Source organism: Prionailurus bengalensis, chromosome A2, assembly GCF_016509475.1.
Source record: "Prionailurus bengalensis isolate Pbe53 chromosome A2, Fcat_Pben_1.1_paternal_pri, whole genome shotgun sequence".
Taxonomy (NCBI): domain Eukaryota; kingdom Metazoa; phylum Chordata; class Mammalia; order Carnivora; family Felidae; genus Prionailurus; species Prionailurus bengalensis.
Genome location: NC_057348.1, coordinates 1,173,745 through 1,197,662, shown reverse-complemented (window position 1 = coordinate 1,197,662; position 23,918 = coordinate 1,173,745). Strand labels below are relative to the sequence as shown.

Genomic DNA, 23,918 nt, shown 5'->3' with positions numbered 1-23,918 from the left:
ATGGCTGGTGTCCTTAGAAGACACACAGGGACAGAGTGGACACCCGAGACATGCAGCCACAAGCCAAGGCGCGCCTGGAGCCCCCGGAGCTGGGAGAGGCAGGACGGTCCCTCCCCTGCAGCCTCCAGAGGGAGAGCAGCCCTGACACAGGCTTCGGGGCTCCAGCATTTAAGAGGATAAATCGTTGTTTCAAGCCACCCAGTTTGCGGTGCTTTGAAGCGGCAGCCTCAGGAAACTGCCACAGACGTGGACCCAGAGTTGGCCACTGTTTTGGGTTGAGTTGTGGTCCCCAGAAAGGTATGTTGAAATTCCAACTCCCATACCTGTCCAAGATCAAGGTGTCACAGGGCTATTCCTGCTGAGGGAGAATCTGCCTCAGGCTCTCGCAGCGTCGCTGGTATTCACTGCAACCTTGGTGTTCATTGGCCTGTAGAAGCATCACCCCATCTCGGCCCCATCGTCACGGGGCCTCTCCCTGCTTGTGTGTCCCAATGTCCCCTTTCCACAGACACCTGTCGTATTGGATTAGGGCCACCCTCCTCCGGTGTGGCCTCACCTTAACTTGAAAAATTACTCCTTCAATGACCCTATTTCCAAAGAAGGTCACCTTCTGGGATCCTGGGGGCTAGGACTTCCAACATACAGATGGAGAGGAACTCAACTGAACTCGTAGCAGAGCACAGATCCAAGCACACGGGCACACGGCAGGGACCCGCCACGGGGGGTATGCACACGGGCACACGGACCAGCACCCACCACGCTCCACTTGAGCGAGGGCACAGTCAAGGCCCTCCAACCCCCAAAACACGGACGACCTGAGACAGGCTCGGTGCCTTCCAAAGCGTCCCAGAGAGACGGAGCCCCGACTGCCTGTACCTCTGACCTCCCTACTGGCTCCTGCCCTCTTGTCTCCCACATAAAGCTTTCACCCCCAGTCTTTATGTTGGGCCCAGACAGGTCACAACACAGTGAATGCAGCGGCGACCGGAGAATAGAGCTGCCCTCTCTGCAAAAATGAAAAGAATACGACTCATCCCTTTTTCTAAAAAATGTTATTTTTTAATCTTAGAATGTAATGAGCATATTTTTAAATAACATTAACAAATGTTAAACTTTGTCTTAAATTCTGGTTAGTCCTAGTACTTAACTGGGAGAGGCAGGAAGGACCTGTCCCTGGAACTTGCAGAGGGAACACAGCCCCACGGAGACCTTGATCTGGGATGGTCCGGCCCCCAGGATTTGAGAACGCTGAGCCCCCACACCGCCCCATCATCCCCGCCAGGGCCTTTCCGCCTGCCTCGCCTGGATTGCAGGCTCTGCCCTCCAGAAGGCGGGAGGATAGACGCCTGTGGCTTAAGCCCCCAGTTCATGATCTCCTGCAGCAGCCACCCAGGCAAACTGTCCCACTCTCAACGCCACCCCCCCCCCCCCGTCCTCTGTCCTTACAGGTCACCTGGGGGCCGAGGACACGTGCACTCCTTCCTCCGGGCCTGGGCGTCCATCTCCTAGGCCGTCCCCTCCTCCTCCTCCTGTCACCAACACCATCTCCCACCCAGCCCAGGGACACCTGCAGTCAAGGCACATCCACGCAACCCGTGTCCCACGTCCATAGGCGCGTCCCCCCAGCACAGCGCACCCCATCTCTTCATGGTTTCGTTTCCCTAATATCTGCGGGGCGCCTTCCTGCTGCAGCCGAAACATTTATCTTCACAACTCAGGACATAGCCCAGGAAGCATCACAAGGCTGCGGGGATCACTGCAATCTTGGCGTCCCTTGGCCTGTAGAAGCATCACCCCATCTCGGCCCCATCTTCGCGGGGCTTCTCCCTGCTAGCGAGTCCCAACGTCCCCTTTTTCGAAGGACGCCAGTCATTGCTTTAGGGCCCACCCTACTCCAGCGGGACCTCACCCCAACTAACTATACCTGCAACAACCCTATTCCCAAATAAGGTCCCCTTCTGAGGTCTGAGGGTCAGGACTTCGACATACGCATCTGGGGGGAGGACACGACACAACCCACGCTGCTTGCCTGGGGCTTTGCTTTGTCTGGTTTCTGTCTGCAGGTCTTGTTTCCTTCCTGTGGTGGCAAAGCGTCCTGCGGAACAGGACTCCGCCCTCCCTCCTGTGTCCACGTGGGATGTCCACTCTGCCGACAGGCCGCCTCGCTGAGCCCTGGGGAGGCCCCTCCAGGTGGTTTTCCCTGAGACCTTCCTGTTTTTATTCCGGACACTTCCACCATTACTTTTCCTTCATGCCAAGTGACGCTGGTTTCTCATTTTCTGCAAACTCCCTTTTTCAAATTAGAAGTCAAGCAGCTGGGGGGCTCAGTCGGTTACGCGTATCTGACTCTTGGCGATTTCGGCTCAGGTCATGATCCCAGGGTCGTGGAATCGGGCGGGGTGCTGAGTGTGGAGGCTGCTTGGGATCCCCCCCCCCCCCCGCCACACTCTCTCTCAAAATTAGAAAGTAATAATTAAAAACAAAACCAAAAAACCAGCTAAGCGTATAAAACCAAGTTGATTGAAAAGGAGGACAGGAGGGAAGCACACCGTGGAGGTCGATGGGCAGGGCTGAGGGGGTGCCTGTGCGGGGCAGGGCGCAGGGGCGACAGGCCACCGGGGCCGTGCGCCGGGGAGGGCAATGCCGTGCCAGCCACAAACGGCCCCGCAGAGGCTCTGCCATGCAGGCAGGACTACAGTATTTATTCCCAGGATCCTCCCCCGTAACAAAACCCACCGTGACGTAACAAAGGTGCCCAGCGCCGCAGGGGCACGGGCTGTGCAGAGGCGAATCCGCACGTTTGCACGCACGGTCCTCCAGGACGGGCTACCGCCTGGCGAGCCGGCCATCGGGAGGGACTCGGCCCCACGGTTAGTGCAATGCATGCCTCTCACGGAGGCTGAATTGGGGACTTAGTCAAGGGATCCCCGGGAGACCCAAGGCTTGGGTTTTCCACGCAGGAGGCCTTGACCTTCGGGCACCCCGACCCGGGCGCTTTCTCAGGGACCGCGGCCACCTTTGGACACCACGTGGTGTTCAGCACGAGTAGCCAAAGCAAGCAAGCAAGCGTGTGTGGAGAACAAGGCTGGCCGTCCTAGGGCTTCTGGAGAGGCCGGCGACCCGGTGCGGCAGTGTGGGACGGAGAGGGTCCCCATCCTACCCCGAGGCAGCCAGCTGGGAGGAGAGGGGCAGCACTCGGGGCGCCCGGGAAGCCTGGCCAGCAAGGGCGAAGAGGCCACTACTCCTTTGGACCATCTGTTCACAAGGGTGCTGCGGAGATCCCCATGGGACATTCATCCGGCTGCTCCGTCTCAGAAGGAGCTAGAACAATCGGAGGGGAGAAAAGTGGAGTCTTGTTCCGGTTCCTCACTAAGGCACAGGTTTGTCCTGTCTTCTTTCCTTCCGAAAAGCCGTTCTCCTGAGAAACTCCATCCCCCGCTTCCTGCAGCTCGAGCACAGGGCTGTGAGGCCACAGGCTCCGAGCAGCCGGGGGCAGGCGGTGAGCGTGCGGGCCACCCGCCCTCTGCCAGGCGCTGCTGCTTTCCTCGGCTTGTACACGGAGGGGAGAGGCCAACGGCCCCCCATCCTCCCCCAGAAGGATTCTGCCCCCGGTTTCAGGTCTCGACAGAGGTCTGCTGCAAGTCCCCAGGAGGAGAGCCACTGTGGGCAGGAAGGCTGGAGCCAGGCTGGCCAATGGCCCCAGCACGGAGCGCATGGGGCAGGCAGACAGGGAAGCCCAGCTAACGAGCCTCTGGACGACCCGGAGGCTGGTCCACAAGAGCCCTCTGGCTGCAGGTGAACAGAGACTTAGAAGGACGAGGACATGGGCGACTCGGCCACACGGCAAGCCCGTCAGGAACGAGGTGAGAAGGCAGAGGGCGAGCGGGCGGACACGGGGCCGTCAGCTCTGCAGGAAGGGCGGGTGGGTGGCCTGCTGCTGCCTTGTCCGTGGGGAGGCCTGTGGTCGGCCCTCTGAGACCTCGACAGGAGGGGGCGTGGACGTTTCGGTAACCAGACAGGACTCGCAGCCAGGGAGGCGTCCTCCTGCTGGGCAGCAGAGGCTGGACCTCCACGCCTGAAGGTGAGATGAACACGAGTGGGCCCCACGCTCTGGCCGGGGGCGGGGGAGGTGGGCGGCGGGGGCGGGCAGCAGGGCTGGCCGGCCCCTCTAAGGCCACTGGCTGCCAGCAGCCGGGTAGCTGGGCACGGTGGGGTACTCGGGCAGACTATTCCCCGAGAAGTTGTTGTACTGAGCCTCCCGAGACGGTGGGTTCCGCCAGGTGCCCGCATTCCACTCTGTCTGTGCCTTCTGGAAACTTCCACCGGCCCCCCGGTAGATCCTGTGCACCTGCAGGGACAGAAGGTGGGGGTGGGGGGCAGAGAAGAGAAGCCAAACTGAAGTGCACGCGACCAAGAGAGACCTCGTGCTTAAGGCTGTGCTTTTCCTAAGCGGACTATAAAATACCAGAACGATCCTTGTGGAGACTTCAGGAAACGCATGGAAGCTGAGGCCGTCCCTCCCAGCTTCTCTCTGTGGACCCCCCCCACCTCCCGACACCCACCCTCGGGCCCCTTGTGATGCTAACAGCCATCCCTGCGTGTGACCGGTGGCTTCCAGGCAGAGACCCCCAGAAAGGACTAACTCCCCAGGCCCAGCAGGCCTGTGCTGACAGGCCCCCCCCCCCCCACACTGCACCTCTGGGAATGCGGGGCAGTACGAGAAACTCTAGAAGTCCTGGAAAAGTCAGTAAGCGAAAACTGGCATTTTAACTCAACGCTCTTGATGCTTAGTGATGCTGAACACTTTCCTCGTTTCTTACTGGGATTTGCCTTTCTTCTTCCACACAACTATTACTAAATATGTTTCTTTTCTTGGAGGCAGTGGGGGGTGTGCAAGACAGAGCCCACACGGGCCTGACACCTCCCGCCCCCGAGGCCAGCTCGCGAGGCCGGCCCTCAGGGACATCTGGACCCGGACTCCGGGGCTCCCGCCACCCTCGCCGGCAGGGGGCTCGTGTCCCGGAGCTGTCTGTGCAGACACGAGGTTTGCGCCGAGGACCTGCTCCCCTCCTGGGGTCTGGGGTCTCCGCCCGAGCCCGGCAGAGGGGCCTGCTGACCGACCCCCGGTGAGAACCTGGGCGCTGGGTCCCTTCGTACCCCCTGGAGACCACACCTCACACGTGGTCACATGCCGTTTTGGGGGGACACCTGGGAGAGGATTCTGGAAGCTTAGCCTGGTGTCCCCACCCCCACCCCCACCCCACAAGCCTCCGCCCTTAGGTCATTTTGCTTCTCATCCTTTCTCTGTATCAACCTAGGCCTTGGGGAGACTGCTGAGCCCTGGGGGTCCTCCCGACATGCCCCGCCCCTGGGGCATCTCTTTGTTTTGGAAGCACAGGCTCTCCTTCCGTCCAGGCAGCCTTTCCTTCTGGCCCAAGAGCCCTTTTCAATTTGCATTTGCTTTCTACTCTGTGAGGTTTGCTGCTCGGAAGTCCCTGGTTGGAAAGTCGGTTCCTGTAGGAACCTCGTGGTGGAACCGCCTGGAGGCTCATTCACGCGTGTTTTCTGCCGGCCCCTCCCTGCCCTCAGACTGTCCACACGGCTGAAGGCATCTGGGGTGCAAACGGGGTGGGGGGAGTGGCAGGATCCTTCTGTCCGCCCAGCCAGATGCACCCGGGAGAAAGCCTACGTAGGCCAGGAGCCCCACTCAGACAGCTAGAGGCGCGGGGCCAAACGCTCACGACACTCCGCGCGTGCTGGGGGCGCAGCGCTAGAGCCCGCACCGCTCCTCTTTCCCATGGGGACTCCACACACGTCCCCGCACCCCGGCCTGTGACCACCACCTCCAGGAGGGCTCGAGGCCGCCGGCCAGGTGCGGCCGGCTTCCCCAGCACCGCTCGGTGCGCGTTCCCGCTGCGGCCTCCACACACCCGGGGCGGCACCGCCCGCGGGAACTTTCCGGCACAGAGACGGCGCCCCAGCCCCACACGGCCGGCAAGTACCTGAGATGCGGTGGGTGGGCGCAGCGGATCCCCCCGCTCTGTGTTTAGCTTTACTTAACTTTACCTCGTGTGACTTTAACCGTAAATGGCAACACACTTCCGGTGGCGGCCACATCGGGCAGCGTGGTGTACACCCTGGGACACGAAAGTGCGGGGACACTAGTGGGTGGGCCCCAAAGGCAGGCGCGGTCATTATCAGCCCACACTGTGCGGTTACCCAGAGCCTGCCTTAGCAGAGATCAGCTCGTCATGGACAATAGGTCACGTCCTGGAACGAGAAGGATACGGGCCCCCGGGGCCCGGGCGATCCGGCGACCGGATGCACGGGAAGATGCTGGAAGTCCCGGGCCCAGAGGACTCACCTTTATGATCGCGATGGCCATCATGGCAGCTGACATGGAGAACATGATGGCCGGAAGCAGCATGACCACGGCGGCCCCGACATTGGTCTGGAAGAACCCGACTGCCGCCAGCCAACCACTGCAAGGGGCAAGAGAGTAGCATGGGTGCCAGCACGTCCACCAAACAGGGGCCCAGCATCCTTCATATGTAAACAGCTCCAACAAATCAACAACAACAAAAACGAATGGCAGAGAAATGGGCAATTTGTGCAAGGGCTCGCAGGGGCCAATGCACACATGAAATGATGCTCAAACCCAGCAGTGGGGAATGCGAGCTAGAACGCGGGAACGTGTGGTGTGTGTGAGGGGCCGAGAGGAGCACTGCACCGGTGGGAGCGTGTCCCTTTGCGGGAGCAGTGGGAGTGGCCTACAAAAAGCCCTAAGAGCTCATTTCCTGCACCCCGGCTCTCCTCCTCTGAGAATTCACGCCACGGCAATGACTTATAATGAAAGCCAGGAGTAACCCAAATGTTCACCAGCCGGAAACACAGCCACACGACAGAATGCTGAGGAGACGTTAACAAAACCAGAGCGGAAAAGAAAGCTGCAGATGAGTCAGGACAGCAAGACTCTACGAGACCCGTTCTGTCCATGGCACATGTGCAAAGTGGAAAGAACACCCACGCCCGCCTCTGGGGGGAGAGACAGAAGATAACTATTGTCGAGATTTTATCATTTTACTGATTTTTTTTTAAAGTAGGCTCCACGCCCAACGCAGGGCCTGAACTCATGACCCTGAGATCAAAACCTGAGGTGAGATCAGGAGTCAGACGCTTAACCCACTGAGCCATCCAGGTGCCCCTTGAGATTTCATTTTTCTAAACAGGTAATAAAGACGCACGGTTCAAGGTTCAAGGAACCTAAAGGCTAGGAAATTATCACCAGTTCATTACTATTACTGGAACCATGTGCTTTATTCAGGTCTCGCCGCTGTTCCCCTGGCATCCCTGTTCCAGAGCCTGTCGTGTGGCCACATCCACTGAGAGTCCAGCCAGGTCCCCCCCCGCACAGGCTCCTGTGGCCACGCCCGCACTGTGGGAGCGTCACACCCAGAGAGGTGGCCGCCCAGCACACACGTGGTGGAGCCCCACGTCTCCAGGGGCTGCCCGTATTTGCTCGCGCCTTCCGGAACAGCACGAGGACTGCAGCGCTCAGCAGCACGTGGGCTTTCCCGCGAGCATGTTTAGGGACGATGCCACGCTCCCACCGAAAGGGAAGCTGTGTGTCCTCCTCACCCAAGTGTGTGAAGTGGGGGCAGAGGACCCCTGGCCCACAGGCCCATTCTGTGCTGGGTGCCGGGGCCGAGAATGACCCTGGCGATGGGGACAGGCCTGCTGCCTGTTCCCACTCAGCCTGGGGGAGGTGGAAAAACTACTGGGGGCACCCGGAGGGCTCGGTCGGCCAAGCGTCCGCCTCTTGGTCTGGGCTCGGGTCGTGATCCCAGGGTCATGAGATCAAAGCCCCACGTGGAGCTCTGTGCTGGGCGTGGAACCTGCTAGAGATCCTCTCTCTCCCTCTGCACCTCCCCAAAATAAGATTAGAAAAATTTTTGAAATAAAAAACTTAAAAAAAAAAACTAAAAAAAGAAAAGCCACTGGGAGGGGAGACTCAGCTGGGTGTTTAGGCCGAGGGAGAGGTAGGTGGGAGCCCATAGTGGGTGTGAGCACAGCTAGGCAGCTGCAGGGCCAGGTGGGCACCAGGCGCTCCTAGGAGGGGAGGAACGCTGGCTCTGCTGGGGGTGTCACCTTGGGGACGAACATCCTTCCACCAGATCTGGGGATCTGGAAAGTGGGGCCGGTGGGCGGGGGCCCCAGCCTGAGGATCGTGGTCTCTGGGGAGGGCGAAGGCACCCAAGGGCTGAACGTAGGACTGGGAGCCTGCCCCAGCCTCCCAGCAATGAGAATAACCTCCTTTATTACCCAGGATGACAGCACCCAGGTTCTAAGGACAGCAGGTGACAAACTGGCCTCCGTCAGGACCAACTGGATGAGCGACGGAACCTGCCGCATGCCATCCTTGTCGGGGAGACACCACGGCATCAGGGCTGGGGAGCAGGGAAGATGGAGGGGGCAGGGCTCAGGGAGATGAGGGGGTGCTGGGTGCTCCCCCAGGGAGTCTCAGGAGATCGCGGGGCTGGAACCACGGAGAGGACAACATGCACGTAAAAGAGCGGTGCGGACACAAGACCTGGGGAGCCTGGCAGCTCCCCAGAAGGTCAACTCAGCTGCCGCGTCACCAAGCAACCTGGCAGCCCGGCGCACACCCGAGACACTGAGACCTGTGTCACAGCAGCACTACTAACGGCAATGCCCAGAGACACCCAGAGCCCGTGAGCTGTGGACGGAACCACAGCGTCCACCGCGCACACGCACAGATGACCGTGTCTACCGCGCATGCGCACATCCCTCGGCCGCGAGCAGGAGCCAGGCGCCCACCCCCGCCGCCCCACGGGCCGACTCTGAACACACGACACTCAGGGAGGGAACGAGGCACGAGACGCCACATGGCGTGTGAGTCCACTTGTGTGAAAGGTCCAGAAAAGGCTCATCCGGGGACAGGGAGGGGGCTTGTGGGGGCCGGGGCAGCGGGTGGGGATGACGGCCAACGGGGGCGAGTTGTTTTTGGGGCAATAGAACATTCTGGCACTAAACAGAGGGGATGGCTGCACCACCTGTGAACGTACTCTAAACCACTGAATTGTTCACCTTAAAAGAGTGAATTTCTGGTCTGTGACACGTACCTCACCGAAGCCATTATTCTAAAAACTGAACTCTGGGAAACTACAGGACAAGCAAGCCTGTTTCTTCGATGAATCAATCAGAAAAAGACTGGGAAGAACGAAGACAGAAAACGACTCATGGAGACGTGCGCGCCTCTTCTGGGTCTGACCCGGACGGACGGCTAAAGCAGAATGTAATTCAATGCCACGTGGAATCCTGAGCCGGGGGGGAGCCGTGGGGACGCGGCGGAAATCCAAACGCGGCCCACGTCCGGGCACCGGCACTGCAGCCGCGCACACCTGGGGTCGTACCAAAGGCGTATCAGACACCCCTGCTGGCACACGGCCACGCGCTGTCCTGTCTCCGCGCCTTTCTGTAAACCTCCAAGTAGCCTGACGTAAAATGCCCTGTGCAAGGGGCGCCTGGGAGGCTCAGTCGGTGAAGCGGGTGAGTCCTGATCTCAGGTTTGTGAGTTCAGGACCCACGGTGGCCATAAAGATTACTTTACAAATAAAATTGGGACACTTGGGTGGCTCAGTCAGTTAAGCGTCCGACTTCGGCCTAGGTCATGATCTCGTGGTTTGTGAGTTTGAGCCCCGCGTCGGGCTCTGTGCTGACAGCTCGGAGCCCGGAGCCTGCTTCGGATTCTGTGTCTCTCTCTCTCCCCTTCCCCTGCTCACGCTCTCTCCCTCTCAAAAATAAACATTAAGAAAAGTTTTTTTAATTAAAAAAATTACTAAATAAACTTGAACTCATGAACCAAGCCACCCAAGTGCCCACCCAATGTGGGTTTTGAACTCACAACCCCGAGATCAAGGATTGCACGCTCCACGGACTGAGCCAGCCTGTTTAAAAAAGACAGGATCTCAGCGAGCGGACGGCACGAAGGACTTTAGGTCGGTCTGTGAGGCGTGAAGCAGCATCACAGTCTCGTATGTAGGGACACTGCGTAGGACACTCGTACATCCTGAAAGTTCTTCTCCTTCATGAGTTTACGGGGAAGCGTCTGCGGAGGAGATGACCCACGTGTGGAGCGTGAGGGGGCAACAGACCCGCAGGATACAGAGCTGGCTGCGCAGCGCGGCCGGCACCCCGAGAGCACCCTCTGAGGACGCGCTGGACCGTCTCCGGGAAGCGCCCAGCGGCTGCCCCGTGTCCCACGTGGAAGGTCGCGAGCAGGGACTGGCCCGGGGCCACAGCCGCGGTCCACCCGGCCACCGGGGACCAGGAGGACGGGGAGACCCTGGCCGGGCTTTCAGGGGGAGTGCGGTTTGGTGAAGCACACCTTCGGTCCCAACCCCCTGCTCTGTGCCCTGAGGAGGCCAAGGGGCCGGCGGGGGGGCCGGGGGTGTGCCAGCACCAGGCAGTCCACCTGTGTGACAGTCAAAGAAGCCAGAGCGGGGGGGTGGGGGTGGGGGGGGGGCGGGGTGCCCCATACACTTGGGGAAATGAAAGGGCCCAGAGGCCCTGCTCTGCTTGTGCTGGCCCCAGGCCTAGCCTTGCGACAGAATGGGAGCGGTGACGAGCTTCAGAAGAGCGGATGGGCTTGCAGCGTCCCCCTCCCCCCGCCTCCCCCTAATTTTCCAGAGCAGCTCTCTGCCCAGGCTCACCAGCTGGTTGGTCACCGTCCCCTGCTCTGTTTGGCCTGCACTCAAAGAGGGCAGGGACGCTCCTGAAGTCTCCTTTCTGCAAGCCAACCCCCAAGGAAGGTGGCCACCATGCCAGCCCAGTGTGGAGAACGGCGTGGGGGTGGCACCGGGCAGAAAAGAGCCCACACGGGCCTGACACCTCCCGCCCCCGAGGCCGGCTCGCGAGGCCGGCCCTCGGCAGCATCTGGACCCGGACTCCGGGGCTCCCGCCACCCTTGCCGGCGGGGGGCTCGTGTCCCGGAGCTGTCTGTGCAGACACGAGGTTTGCGCCGAGGACCTGCTCCCCTCCTGGGGTCTGGGGTCTCTGCCCGAGCCCGGCAGAGGGGCCTGCTGACCGACCCCCGGTGAGAACCTGGGCGCTGGGTCTCTACGCCCCCTGGAGACCACACCTCCCACACGGCCACATGTTGTTTTGGGGGAATTAAGCACCTCCTGGGGGACACCCTGGGAGAGGATTCTAGAAGCTTGGCCCGATGTCCCCGCCCCTGCCCTCCATCCCTTGCCCTGAGTTCAAATTACTTCCCATCCTTTCTCTGTATAAACCGTGGCCTTCGGGACGACAGGCTGCTGAGCCCTGGGTGTCCTCCCGGCACAGCCCCGCCCCTGGAGTCCGAAGCCAGCCCCTCACTGGCCCTGTAGACCGAGATCTGAGAGGGCATCAGAGAGAGCTCATCTGCCCGACAGGTGCAAAGACCCAGAGGGAGGGTGTATCTTGGAAACGGTCCCAGCCTCTATAGAGCCCGAGCCTCTATAAAGGGGGCAGAAGACACGGGAGGGAGCTGAGGAGCAGGTCCAGGAAGCCACCAGCACCCACCCGGGGCCTCGAGCAACAAGACAGCACACGTTCGACATGCGGTGACCAGGACAGAGCTTCGTGGCTCTTCCAGGGCACAGAGGAAAGAGTGACAGGAGTGAAAGCCAGGAGGATGGCAGCAGGGTGTCCCCAGCTGAGAGCTGGAGACACGGCGAGGGTCTCGGCGTGTGACACCCGCCCTCAGGGGACGAGCTCCCGGTACCGAGATTTCGACCGAGAGGCCAAGCAAGACACACATGAACACAGAGGCGCGTGATGTCACGGCACTGACCAAGCAGAGCCACACACACGCAGCCGTGGCTGTCGCCCACAGGACGCTCGGTGCCGCAGACGTGACCTGGGGGTGCCCACATCCTCATCCTGGGACTTGTCCCCTCATGCAGCAGAGGGGACCTTGTCAAGGCCCCCGAGGCGGGGGTGACCCTGGGTGCCCAGGGGGCCCAGCATCCTCACGAGACCCCACGAGAGCAAGGCAGAGCCAGGCGACCCGAGCTGCTGGCCATGAGGATGAGGAGAGCCCGTGGGCCGAGGATGCGGCACCTCCGGGAGTCGGGAAAGGGAGGAGACGGGGCTCGCTGGGGCCCCGGGCGGGGGGGATTCCAGCCCTGCCCGCACCTGGCCGTGAGGCCCGTGTCAGATCCCAGAGCCCAGAGCTGTGAGATAAACCTGCTTCCCTCCGAGTCACCACGCTTGCCGTGATTTGTTCCGGCAGCCACGAGACCAGGTACGAACCCGTCCAGGCAAACTGAAGGCCGGCCCTCTCTCCGGCTGTGCCCCGAGCCGCTCCTCCCAGGACATGCCACTGACCGCACTTCCCAGTGGCCCCGGTGCCCCGCGAGCGCGTCCTGGGCAGAACCCGGAGGGCGACAACACCCAGCCCCACCCCACCCCCCAGTGCGGGTGCTCACGACGGCCGGGGCACCGCTGAGCACACACACGTCACACCCCTGCGCCACAGCCTGGGGGCCCGGCTCACCACGCGCCCCATCCTGAGAGGCCGATCGCCTGGATAACGGTCAGGACGAACTGGGCTCCGAAGATGAAGAAGAACGCCATGAAGTTGAAGGAGCTGTCGGCCCTGCGGAGGGAGAGGAGGGAGAGGACGGCCGTCACTGCGCGCGTGCACGGCCAGTGAGGGGACTGGCTGCCTCCCCGGGTCAGCCCGGGTCTCGGGGACCACCTAGGGGCAAACGCGGCACGCTCCTGAGTCGTGGGGCCCACTGGGGGCGAACATCCACAGGAGCCAAGAGGTGCCAATGACCCAAGTGTTCGCAAACGTATGAGCAGCCAGACACAGGCACACGTGTCCACTGCACACGCGCACGTCCCTCGGGCCGCGAGCAGGAGTGAGGTGCCCACGCCTGCTGCCCCGCTGACAGACCCAGACATGACAGGCCACACGGGGTGTGAGTCCACATGTGTGAAATGTCCAGAACAGGCTCATCCACGGACAGGAGGGGGGCTCGTGGGGGCTGGGGGCTGGGGGAGGAGAGGGGGTGGAACAGGGATGGAACGTTCTGGAACTGGAAAGAGGTGATGGATCCACAACCCCGTAAAGATACCGGAAACACTGACACACGAAGCGTCTCCTGACGAAGTTATTAAAAGACAACGGGTCGTGGTTGGCTGTAGCCCGCAGACCGTGGACATAACCTGTCCCCCCCCAACCGGACAGGAGAAGGGACCCAGGCACCAGGCACAGAGCAGGTGCAGGTCCCGAGAGTGAGCACGGACCTGAGCACACGCGGTCAGGCGTCCTGGCTCGCCCCGCTCCGAGCAGCAGACGCTCCGAGGCCGCCCCGCACCCCCACTCACCGAAAGGCCTTGTACGCAGGCCGGAACCAGCACACGTAGCCGCAGGGGGAGAAGAGCAGTAGCCAGACCAGGGCCAGGCCGAAGTTGGCCCCCGAGCCGCCACCGATCCACCAGGCCAGGCAGGCGACGAGGTTGACCCCCAAGGTGGCGCAGTAGACTGGGCGGGGGCAGGGGGGAGAGGCGAGGAGGGTGAGCCTGGGCGGAGGGCTCCGGGCCGGGCCTCTCCCACCCGCCGGGAGAGCAGGGCTGCGGCTCTGCTCAGCGTGGGCACCGGGGGGGCCGGAGAACAGCTCAAGGGACATCATTTGTTGGAAAAAGGGATTTATCCCAGAACCCTTGGGCTCTCACCGCCCGGGAGGGGGCGAGCTGTGGCCCGGAGGTGCCCCGTGCCCGCCCCGCCCCGCCCCAGCCGCTCACACAGCCACAGCTGGTATATCTTCTTCACCAGGAGCTGGTGCTCGATGGGTATCTCGTCGGAGACGTTCTGGTCGGAGCAGGGCTTCAGAGGGACGAACTTGGGCAGCGGCGGGAAATTATTCTCCTTTTCTGCAGAGACAGAACAAAACCAGGCTAAGGGACCCAGTGACAGGCCCACACACGTCCCTGTCCCGGTCCTCAGAACCCGTGGACAGGTCACCTCCCGTGGCAGCAGGGACCCCGTCCAGGCCCAGGAGGCGGGGGCGACCCGGCGTCCTCACGAGAGGGCGGCCAGACGGCCGGGCGGACCCCGCGCTGCCGGCCGTGAGGACGAGGAGGGGCCGCGGGCCCAGGATGCGGCGCCTCTGGCAGCCGGAAAAGGGGGACACGGGGCTCCCTGGGGCCCCGGGGGAACCGGCCCTGCCCACGCCCGGGTGATCGTGGTTTAAATCACTACGTTGTGGTGATTCCTCAAAGCAGCCACAGAAGACACGCAGACTCAGTGACAGAACACAAATGCTGGTGACAGCTGCCTCGAAGGAAGGTTCTGGTATCCTGAACGTATGAGCTTCCTGGGGAAGCTCTAAGAAATGACCACAAACCGGGAGGTGTCAGCTATAGGGATTTGCTCTCTTCTAGTCCCAGAGCCCAGAAGTCTGAGATCAAGGTGTCAATGACATCATACCACTGTGTGGCAGGACACGACTCCCAACTACCTCGGGGGGCCAGACCACGAACAAAACAGAGAGGACCCCTGCCCTCGAGGTGCTGCCCTCCTAGCCAGAGGGAGCCGGGCAGTAATCGCAATGGATGGACGACACTGTGGCATATAGGAGATGTCACGTGCAGGCCACCAGGGATGTGTGCTGGGTGCTGGTTAGCTGTGATTTAAGAAGGGGGTCAGGGCAGGCCTCACTCGAAAAGGCAGAATTGGAACCAAGACTCCAGAAAGCGGAGAGGAGAGGCCGGTGGTTCTGGCCCATGCAAAGGCCCCGGGGTGAGTGCCAGGTGCTCTAGAGGCAGCGGGGAGACCAGGGGCCGGAAGGGAAGACAGGTAGAGGCAGACCATACCATACTGGCCACACAGAAGCCCCAGGCATCTACCAAGGGACACAGGAAGCCGTGGAGCATGCCAAGCCTGAGCCCAGCGGGGCTCAACCCCACCCCGAGCTTGCTGGCTCTGTGCCTGTGTGATGAGACACGGGGAAGGGCCTCCCCGGCACAGCCTCCGTGCCACGGTCACAGGTCACAACCCTTCACGGTTCCTGCCCAAGGCCCCAGCAAGGACCTCACCTGGCCCCTGCCCCGCTGCTCTCCCCTCCCCTGACGTGTGACCCCTCCCCCCGCTGCCCACAGCAAGGACAGGGTGACGCCTCCAGCGGCCAGGCGGCCAGCACACCCTGTGCTGAGGGGGAGATAGAAAACCACCAGGCGAATCACACGCCCCTTGAGACCCTGTCTTCTTGGCAGATGAAAAGCCCCAGGGGAACGTTGTGTGCAGATTTGGGACTCGGGGGCCTGAGTTCCAATCCCAGCAGCAGCACCACCAGCTGACCCCAGGCACCTAGGGCCCCAGCCACCCTACACCTGAGCGCGGGGGCAGCTGCCGGGGCAGGGTGACCGTGCGTGGAAGGCATGTCCCTGTGGCGCCTGGCCGTGGCTTCAGGGCCCCACCTCACGTGCCCCACCCCTCCTCCTGAGCGGGAGGGGGCAGGCAAACCCACGAGGGAGTGAGGGTGTCATCTTACGCACGTAGGGATGAACCCAGATGTACCAACCTGACGCCTACAATGATGTCAACCGCCAAACGGGCCCCAAAGCAGAAGGCCTGGGCGGGCCAGCTACTCCTATGGAGACCAGCCTCTCCCTCTAATCTGGCTCCAGGCTAGGAGGCAGCCCCGACACCCGTCGTGGGAGGAGGGGAGTGAGGTGTGCGCCCCTCCCTACGGTGCGGGGCATTACGGTCCGTCTGGCCACCAGGGGACGCTTCCCAGAGGAACAGACAAGCTGGATGGGCCTCCGGGCAAGACTTACCAGACATTTCCGCTGTGACAACTGGCGGGGCCGAAGCCTACAGCCACCTGGAGGGGAGACAGCCACAGTTAGGGGGTCCCCAAGGCCACTGGGGGACCCCCACACCAGCTGTGTGCCCAGCAGCACCCACGGGTGGAGTCCTCACCTCCAGGCCACCCCAGGGAAGGTCTGGTCCCAGAGGCCAGTCCCCTGCACCACCTCCCTCCAGAGCCCCGTCGGCAGCTGGCAGGAGAGGGGTCAGCCTGTTGCCAGGTCACACACCGGCCAGAGCCAAAATGTTCCTGGGACCTCCCCCCCCCAACCTACCCCATGCCCTCCCCACCCCCCAGGCTTTCGCTTTATCCACGACTGGCTCTGAGCACCTCCTCAGGGCCACAAAGCCCAACTTGTGAGACACTGAGAACTGGGTTCGCGCTCACTGCTACGTGACACGCGGTCACACAACCTCTCTGGCCTGCAGTTGTCGCCCCTGCAAGCCTTGCAGAGCTGAGGATCGCGTCACGACCCGAGCCAAGCACGTGGCACCCCAGCGGCCCTTCTACATGCAGCCACGTGAGCTGGTGTCACACAGTGGCCCCACGTACCAGGCTGCCACTAACACACACCCCCGATGAGAACACGCCGGTCCCCGAGGGCTCTGCGGGTGGGCACCGCCATCTCCAGGAAATGAGCCACAGAGCGGCCTTGCCCAGCACCCACCAGGGCCTCACGGCACAGGTGAGCCCAGCGTGGGCAAGGGAACCGTACCTGGAGGCGGGCAGGGGGACGGGAACCCACAGACGTCTTTCTCACGCACAGCCCAGGTGAGAAGGTTCCAGCGACGCGGAGTCTCCAGGGTCCACGCCCCCGAGACCCTCCCGCCCACACCACCCATCCACTGCACTAGCTCGAGGGCAGACCCCCTGCCCCGGCCCCAGGGGCTAGGACGGGCTGGGAGCAAATACCCCGGGCTCCACGGCGGGCTCAGAGCGAAGCTGGCCTGGTGATCCAATCACGCACGGCTGCTGAAGGGACACATGTCGCTCCTAGCACTACCTGCTCTGCGGCAGACCCCCGGCTCACCCCCTCTGGCCATCTGTGAAGGTCAGGAGACGGGCTGACGGGAGGAGCCTTTCGGTGGGGTGAGTCAGGCCGGCAGGCTACACCCTAGCGTAAACACACGCTGGCCGGCCACGCCCTTCCAGACGAAGCACACAGGCAGAGGCCCCACTCCCAGGGCCACGCTCTTGCCCCACTTGGCTCAGAAGCTCCCCTTCCCGTGTACAAACCCCACACCCTGGAGGAAGCGGTCACTCCGACCCAGGTACCCTCGGCCACCACGGCCCCATGCCTCTGTCAACAGACACCGACCTGGTTTGGGGGTGTTTATTTTCACATGTAGAGCCGCTCTGTGACACCTGACACACAGGGGACACCGTCCCAGTGGACCCTCGGGCTGGGGGCAAAGGGCAGCTGGAGGAAGGAAGTCCGAGTGCCCAGCTCCCCGGCCCGGGCCGGACCCCCGCTAGGCTCAAGCCCAGGGAAGAGCTCGGTTGGGCACAGATGCGTCCCCACACACCGGTGGAGACAGCACAGGGTCTGGCTCCGGGCTGAGGGACGCGAACGTCCCTACAACTGACCGGCAGGACCACGGCCGGGACGAGGAGGGACGCAGGGACCCGCCGGTGGAGTCTGCCGGGAGGCTGAGATGCCAGGGGAGAGCCCGGCCCGGGGCCCGGGGTCCGGCGGGCGCGGCCGCCTACACGAAGGGGTGCAGCCGGCGGCACTGGGCTTCCAGAACACCACGGAACACCTGGAAGCGGTGGTTGAGGTCCGGCCGGGCGTGGATGCGGAAGCGGGTGCCCAGCGCACCGTCGGGCGACGGCGCCCCGTAGAAGACGCGCTGCACGCGGGAGTGTACCAGGGCCATGGCGCACATGGCACAGGGCTCGCGGGTGACGTAGAGATCATAGCCGGTGCACACGTAGGGCAGGCTGTCCCCGCGCGCGTCCCCATCCTCCTCCAGCTTGCGCACAGAGCCCGCGCGGACGCCCTGGGGGACGACGACGGCCGGGGCGAAGGAGCAGGCAGGGTAGGGGCGGAGGTCGTAGGCGCCGCGCCCCTGGCCCCGGGCCACCAGGTCGATGCACACCATGGTGGCATGCAGCAGGGGGCTGGCCGCGCTGCTGCAGTCATGGCCCGTGGCCAGCACGCGGCCCGAGGACGGGTCCACCACCACCGCCCCCACGGCCCTCAGGCCCCTGGCGGCCGCCTGCTGCGCCGCCCACACGGCCCGCTCCATGTGGCCCTGCATCGCCGCCTGCTCCTGCACCGAGAAGAGCCGTCCGGCCAGGGCACGGGCCACCTGCCTGTCCTCGTGGAAGGACGTGGGCCAGTGGGCGCGCGCCTCCTCGAACTGGCCTCTGGTCAGGGGCGGCCGGGCGGGCACGGGCACCAGGAAGGGCTGCCCCAGGCCGCGAGGGTCCACGGCCGGCCGCGGGAGGAGCTCGGCCAGCGATCGTGCACCCGGGGCCGGCCCCGCCAGGCACAGCAGTATCTCCAGTGCGTGCGGGCGGCTGGCATCGCGGCTGGGCCGCACCCTCTTGAGGTGAGGCTGGGCGGGCAGCGGGTGCACGGCCGACACCTCCTTGAGGAGGCGCGAGGTCTGACGCTTGTCGAGGACGGGCGCGGCGTAGGCCAGCACCAGCTCCACGTCCTGGGACTGCTGCTCGGACAGGACCGGGAGGGCTTGCCACGGCACAGGCGCTGGCTGGGGGCTCGCGGCCTCCTCGTCCCCACGCTGCTCCGCGAGGCCCGGGGCGGGGTCCATCCTCGGCGGGGCTCCGACTGTGGGAGACAGAGATCGGGGCAGAGCATCATCCCTCAGCCGCAGGAGTCCGTCCCAGGTCCCAGCGTGCGGAATCCGAAGTCCGGGAGCTCCGCCCACGCGACGCGCACCACCGGCCGGCCGCGCTCGCCCTCAGATCCTACCAACTCTTGGTCTGCACAGCTTAGGCCATCACTGGCATCCTTTTCTCCCTGTGCGAGGTGCCACGGCTGAACGTGAGCGGTCTCGTGAAGCGTCTTCACGCTGACTACGTGCTCAGGTGCTCACGTTCCGTGTTTCAGGTTAAGCGAACGCATCCTTACAGTGAATTTCACCTGTTTCTTTGCGCATTTTTTTGGAAACACGGCTTCTAAAACGCTTAGCGTTTCGTGCGTACCCCGCGTCATAACCCCGTCGGTCAGCACCGCCTCGGGTTACATCGGAGCTAAACCACTGGTCCCGTCGATGAGATTCAGAGGCATCAAAGGTGCCACCGTGTGCCCGGAACACACCGTCCTCTGGAGTCCTGGGGTGGACCAGCCCCCTGCCCCTTCCCCGTGGACAGGAAAGTGCTGGGATCATCTTACAGCTGTGGGCTTTCACCCTTTCTGATGCGCCTGAGCCGCCCAGAACCCCACTTACTCATCAGTCGGGCCCGCTGGAGGGCACAGGGCACCCTCACCCACCGCGGTCCGTCCTAGGCTCATGATACAAATTTGACAAACGCACAGAATCGGGGGGCCCACGGCAGCCACGAGAGGCAGAGAGCGGAGAGGGGCCCCGTGTGCGCTCCCAGTGCTGTGCCCGGCAGGGCCCGCGGCACCGACCCTGAATCTGCTCCCGGCACACACCACGCTCAGGACCCCATGGCCCGCACCGGTCACGAGGCTCCCACTGTCTCCACGGCAAAACACACCGTCTCACCTGTCCTCCAGGAGCACAGCCGCTGAGTAACACAGGCAACAGGGGGCTGTCAGGGGGACGCCGCCGGCGGGGGCGCCAGCTCTGAGGCAGAAGGGGGAAAACTCGCAGCACAGTCACCGTGTGAGCCAGTGACCGGTCCCCTCCACGCCCAGGCGTGTGCCCACGAGAGCCGAGAACACACGTCCACAAAGAACCCCGCACACGTGTGTTCACAGCAGCCAGACGGCGGATACAGCACAAGCGCCCTTCAATGGATGAACGGACGGATACACGCGTCCACCGCGAAAGGTTCACGTCCCTCGGCCGCGAGCAGGAGCAAGACGCCCACCCCCGCCGCCCCGCGGACGGACCCCGAACACACGACGCTCAGGGAGGGAACCCGACACGAGAGGCCACACGGGGTGTGAGTCCACGTGTGTGAAACGTCCGGAACGGGCTCGTCCACGGACGGGAAGGGGGCTCGCGGGAGCCAGGGAGGGGATGGAGGAGTGACTGGTGATGGGGACGAGGCTTCCTCTGTGGGGGGCATGGAGATTTGGCACCCCTGCGGAGGTACTGAAAACCCCAGAGCCGGACGCTTTAAACGGGTGAGCCGGGTGAGCCGCAAAGCAGTAAGGCTGCTAGAGAAGTGGGGAGGGGGAAGGACACGGGGCAGGCGCGAGGTCAGCAGACTCCACGCGAGGCCCAACCACTGGTGCGGTCCCCGCCACGTGTCCTCCCAGTGACACAGGAGGGAGCTCCTGGAACTGTCCCCGTTCCACAGGACAAAGACAAGGCTCTGTGGGGTGCAAGGCCTTGCCTGGGGCCACAGGCAGGCAGAGTCGCGATCTGACCAGGCTCTGGCCAGGCGGGCCAGCTCACCGCCTCTGCCTTCGGAGCCCCTGTGTAGGGCAGGGGTCCTGAGCCTCTCCCACAGATAAGAAGGAAGCAGCTTCAGGGCACCTGGTGGCTCAGACGGTTAAGCGCTGACTTCAGCTCAGGTCAAGATCTCACGGTTCGTGAGTTCGAGTCCCATGTTGGGCTCTGCACTGACAGTGTGGAGTCTGCTTGGGATTCTCTCTCTGCCCCCATCCCGCTCTCTCAAACTAAATAAACTTTAAGAAATTAAAAAAAAAAATGAAAAAAAAAGAAAGAAGCGGTTTCAGGAAACAGTGACCCGCCTGAACCCCCAACCCCAACGTCCTGGGGGGGAGTGTCAGCACGGCTGCAAGCAGTCTCCACGCACGTGTGTTCTGTATAAACACGCCCAGGGATGTGGAGCAGGATGGGGTCGGCTGCTGGACCTGGGCTCCTCCTCTGTCCCCAAAGCCCCAGATGAGTCCCCAGCTCCAGGCACCTGACTGCCTCTACCCCGCACACACTCTGCTGGTCTCGCCCAGCTCAGTCCCCACCCTGGCATCTCCAAGGACAGCCGCGGCGGGCTCAGAACCGCCTGTTTTCATTTCTGGTTGCAGCGCCTCTGCCTCTGGTGCAGAAGTCCGGGGGCCGGGAGCACTAACAGCATCGGCGGCCCCCACAGGGTGTGCTGGACCAGGGAGACGGGACCCTAACCTCAAGCCCCCTTGGCAGCTTAGGCACCTCCCCACTGGAAGCACGGGTGCTCCGGGACCCCCCGAAGATACAGGGCAGCTGGCTCTGGGAGGGAGACAGAAAATGGCATTTATACACCCAGGAAAGCGTAGGCTCGAGGCCTCATCTTGTCCCTGGGTGACGAAGGCAGGCCAGAACCTGGACCTGGGTGTGTGTCCTGCCCTGTCCTAGAAGTCCACACCCAGCCCAGCTGTTCCCTGCCTGTGAGACCTTGGGCACCTGCCCTAGACCCCACCCTCAGTGCCCCCTCTGAGAAATGGGAACCCATCCCCACCTCCCAAGGCTGAGAAAAGCCACATGAGCTCCACGCTGTCCCAGGGTACAGCTCCCAGGGGGCGCAGTGCCCTGTGGTGGGCAGTCTAGGACGGCTCCTAGGAGGCAGTGACCCCAGCTGGACCCAGAAGGCAGGTGAGGCAGGGTGGGGAGTCCTTGGCAGAATCTCCGAGGGCTAGTGCCCTGTGGTGGGCAGTCCAGGAGGGCTCCTCGGAGGCGGTGACCCCAGCTGGACCCGGAAGGCAGGGGAAGCAGGGTGGGGAGTCCTGAGCAGAAGGAACAGACGGCCAGAGCCTCACACACGCCCACAGGGCGGTAGCTGCTGGATTCCAATACAGTTTCCCGGGCTTGGCTGCCACCTGCATCCCTAACAAACTCCCCATTGGAGTGGGGCCGCTAAATTCGAATTCTGGACATGCGCAGAATTTGCGAGCGCGGTGGGGTCCCTTGCAAGCTCTGGGGCTTGACGCGAACATGGACATCGCTGGTCGTGTACACGGAATTGTAACCTCCCGGCGCGTCCTGCGCTTCACCTGCCCAACCTGGCCACCCTGCAAACGGCCCCTCTGTGTGTGACAGTTCGCGAACACTGGGCATGTGGGGTGTGGTAGGAGACCCCTTATCCGCGGAGCCAGGGTACGAGAAGGCCTCGAAAACCCACTCTTGCAATATCAGGAAAGTTTAATGTTTGCCACGTTTACCAACGTTTAAGACGCCAGCAGCTGGCGGGAAGCTAGTGAAAGGGAGGACCGGAGGCAGAGGGCTGGCCGCGATGACCCCAAGCACGCGCACAGGGGAAGGGGAAGGGGAAGGGGAAGGGGAAGGGGAAAGGGAAGGGGAAGGGGAAGGCGATGGGAGGAGAGGGGCAGCTGGCTGTACGGGGCCTCCACCCCCGGCCGCAGGGGCGCGCGCACGCGCAAAAGGTCGACGGGCGCGGGGAGCGGCGGCCCGCGGCCCGGGCGCCCCGCGCGCACGCGCGCACGCGCACACGAGCGGATGCCCCCGACTGCCTCCTCGCGCCCCGCGCGGCCGGCGCCCCCACGCCAGCCGAGGCTCTCCTTGACAGCCCCGGCTCGCCGCCCGTGGGAGCCGGGGCCGCGAGAACCGAACCCCCGGGTCCGCGCGCTTACCTGAAGAGCCGCACGCGAGCACTGCGCCTCACAAGTCTTAGCAACCGACCGCTGCCCCGCCTCCGCCTGCGCCGCGCGGCACGACGGGAGCATAGTTCCAGGGGCGGGGTCGGCGCGGGACTGGGGCGGGGTCCGGACTACAATCCCCACAAGGCTGCGCGCCTGGCCGCCGAGCGCCGCCCTTCTCTCGAGTGCGGGTGAGCGCGGAGTTGAGGGTTCAAGACCTCCTGCGGGCGGCCAGAAAAAGAAAACCTTGGCTGCCGTTTAGGGAGTCAGAGTAGGGGGACTGAGGCAGAGGGGCACACGACCCCCGCTGTGACGCTCCCCCAGCCCAGGTTGCTGCTGCCACGTGGCTCCTAAAAGGGCTGTCCCCAGAGACCCAGATGGATGGGTCAGGTTCCCATAAGGGTCTAGGACTGGGCGATGCTTGGCCTCAGTTTTCCCATCTGTACAGTAGATGAAGGGGACCTCTTGACTCTTTTAGGCAAAACGTCCTAACTTACGAGCAACTCCACTTATTCATTCTAGTTAAACAGATTTAACCCAGCGGTTCTCAACCAGGGGCAATGCGACATTGGCCAATGTCTGGGGACATTTGTGGTTGTTACAACTGGGGGTGCGCTTACCATCAAATGGCATCAAACCCGGGAGGCCAGGGATGTCCCTCCACACCCTGCGGTGCACAGGACGCCCGCAACACAAGCAACCCCAAATGTCCACAGAGCAGAGGTTGGACGACCCTGGTTTAACCCCGTTGCTGAGTAAAGAGAAAAATACAACTCTAAAAGCACCCTGGGCGGGGGAGGGGGGGGTATTGGAATTCCATTTTCTGTATGCTTACTTCCTGCAAGAACCAAGGAACCCCCCCCCCCCCATCTGTCAGATGTCTATCCACGGAGGGGGTGGCTGCAGGGCAGAACCCTAGCTGCCACCATGTCCCTCAACCCTGCGGGGCCCTGAGAATCAATCCGCAGGTGTTTTTCTTAGTTTGCAAAGCATCGTGATGTCCGCGTTTATTCCTGGTGAAAACAACATCCCAGGAAACAATGCTGCTCACAGCTGGTCACTTTCCTTTTTCTCTTACAAATAAAAACTCAGATTAATATGTCCTTTAGTGTTCGGGCTTTTTTTTTTTTTTAACGTTTATTCATTTTTGAGAGAGAGACAAACAAGAGTGTGAGCAGAGAGAGAGGGAGACACAGAATCAGAAGCACGCTCCAGGCTCTGACTGTCAGCACAGAGCCTGACACGGGGCTCTAGAATCTATGAATGGTGAGCTCATGGCCTGAGTTGAAGTCAGAAGCTTAACTGACTGAGCCACGCAGGTGCTCCATGTTTTTTGT

At 62.7% G+C, this 23,918-nt stretch overlaps 2 protein-coding genes across 4 annotated transcripts; both read right to left on the bottom strand.

The window, feature by feature from the left end:
- Positions 1-2,498: 2,498 nt before the first annotated feature.
- On the bottom strand, positions 2,499-22,677 carry SCAMP4 (secretory carrier membrane protein 4). 3 transcript variants are annotated; one of them, XM_043586015.1, is made up of 7 exons: positions 22,576-22,677; positions 15,853-15,899; positions 13,819-13,947; positions 13,402-13,558; positions 12,563-12,664; positions 6,365-6,482; positions 2,499-4,348 (listed from the first exon to the last, which is right to left on the bottom strand). In XM_043586015.1, exons 2-7 carry the CDS (start codon positions 15,857-15,859, stop codon positions 4,169-4,171), a joined length of 693 nt encoding a protein of 230 aa, XP_043441950.1. In that variant the 5' UTR covers positions 15,860-15,899; positions 22,576-22,677; the 3' UTR covers positions 2,499-4,168. The 3 variants fall into 3 exon arrangements, with proteins under 3 accessions (XP_043441950.1, XP_043441952.1, XP_043441951.1); XM_043586017.1 differs by lacking the exon at positions 22,576-22,677 and adding an exon at positions 16,797-17,059; XM_043586016.1 differs by lacking the exon at positions 22,576-22,677 and having other exon boundaries at positions 15,853-17,093.
- On the bottom strand, positions 17,202-18,661 carry ADAT3 (adenosine deaminase tRNA specific 3). Its single transcript, XM_043586014.1, has one exon. The coding sequence runs from the start codon at positions 18,659-18,661 to the stop codon at positions 17,591-17,593; it is 1,071 nt and encodes a 356-aa protein (XP_043441949.1). The 3' UTR covers positions 17,202-17,590.
- Positions 22,678-23,918: the final 1,241 nt, after the last annotated feature.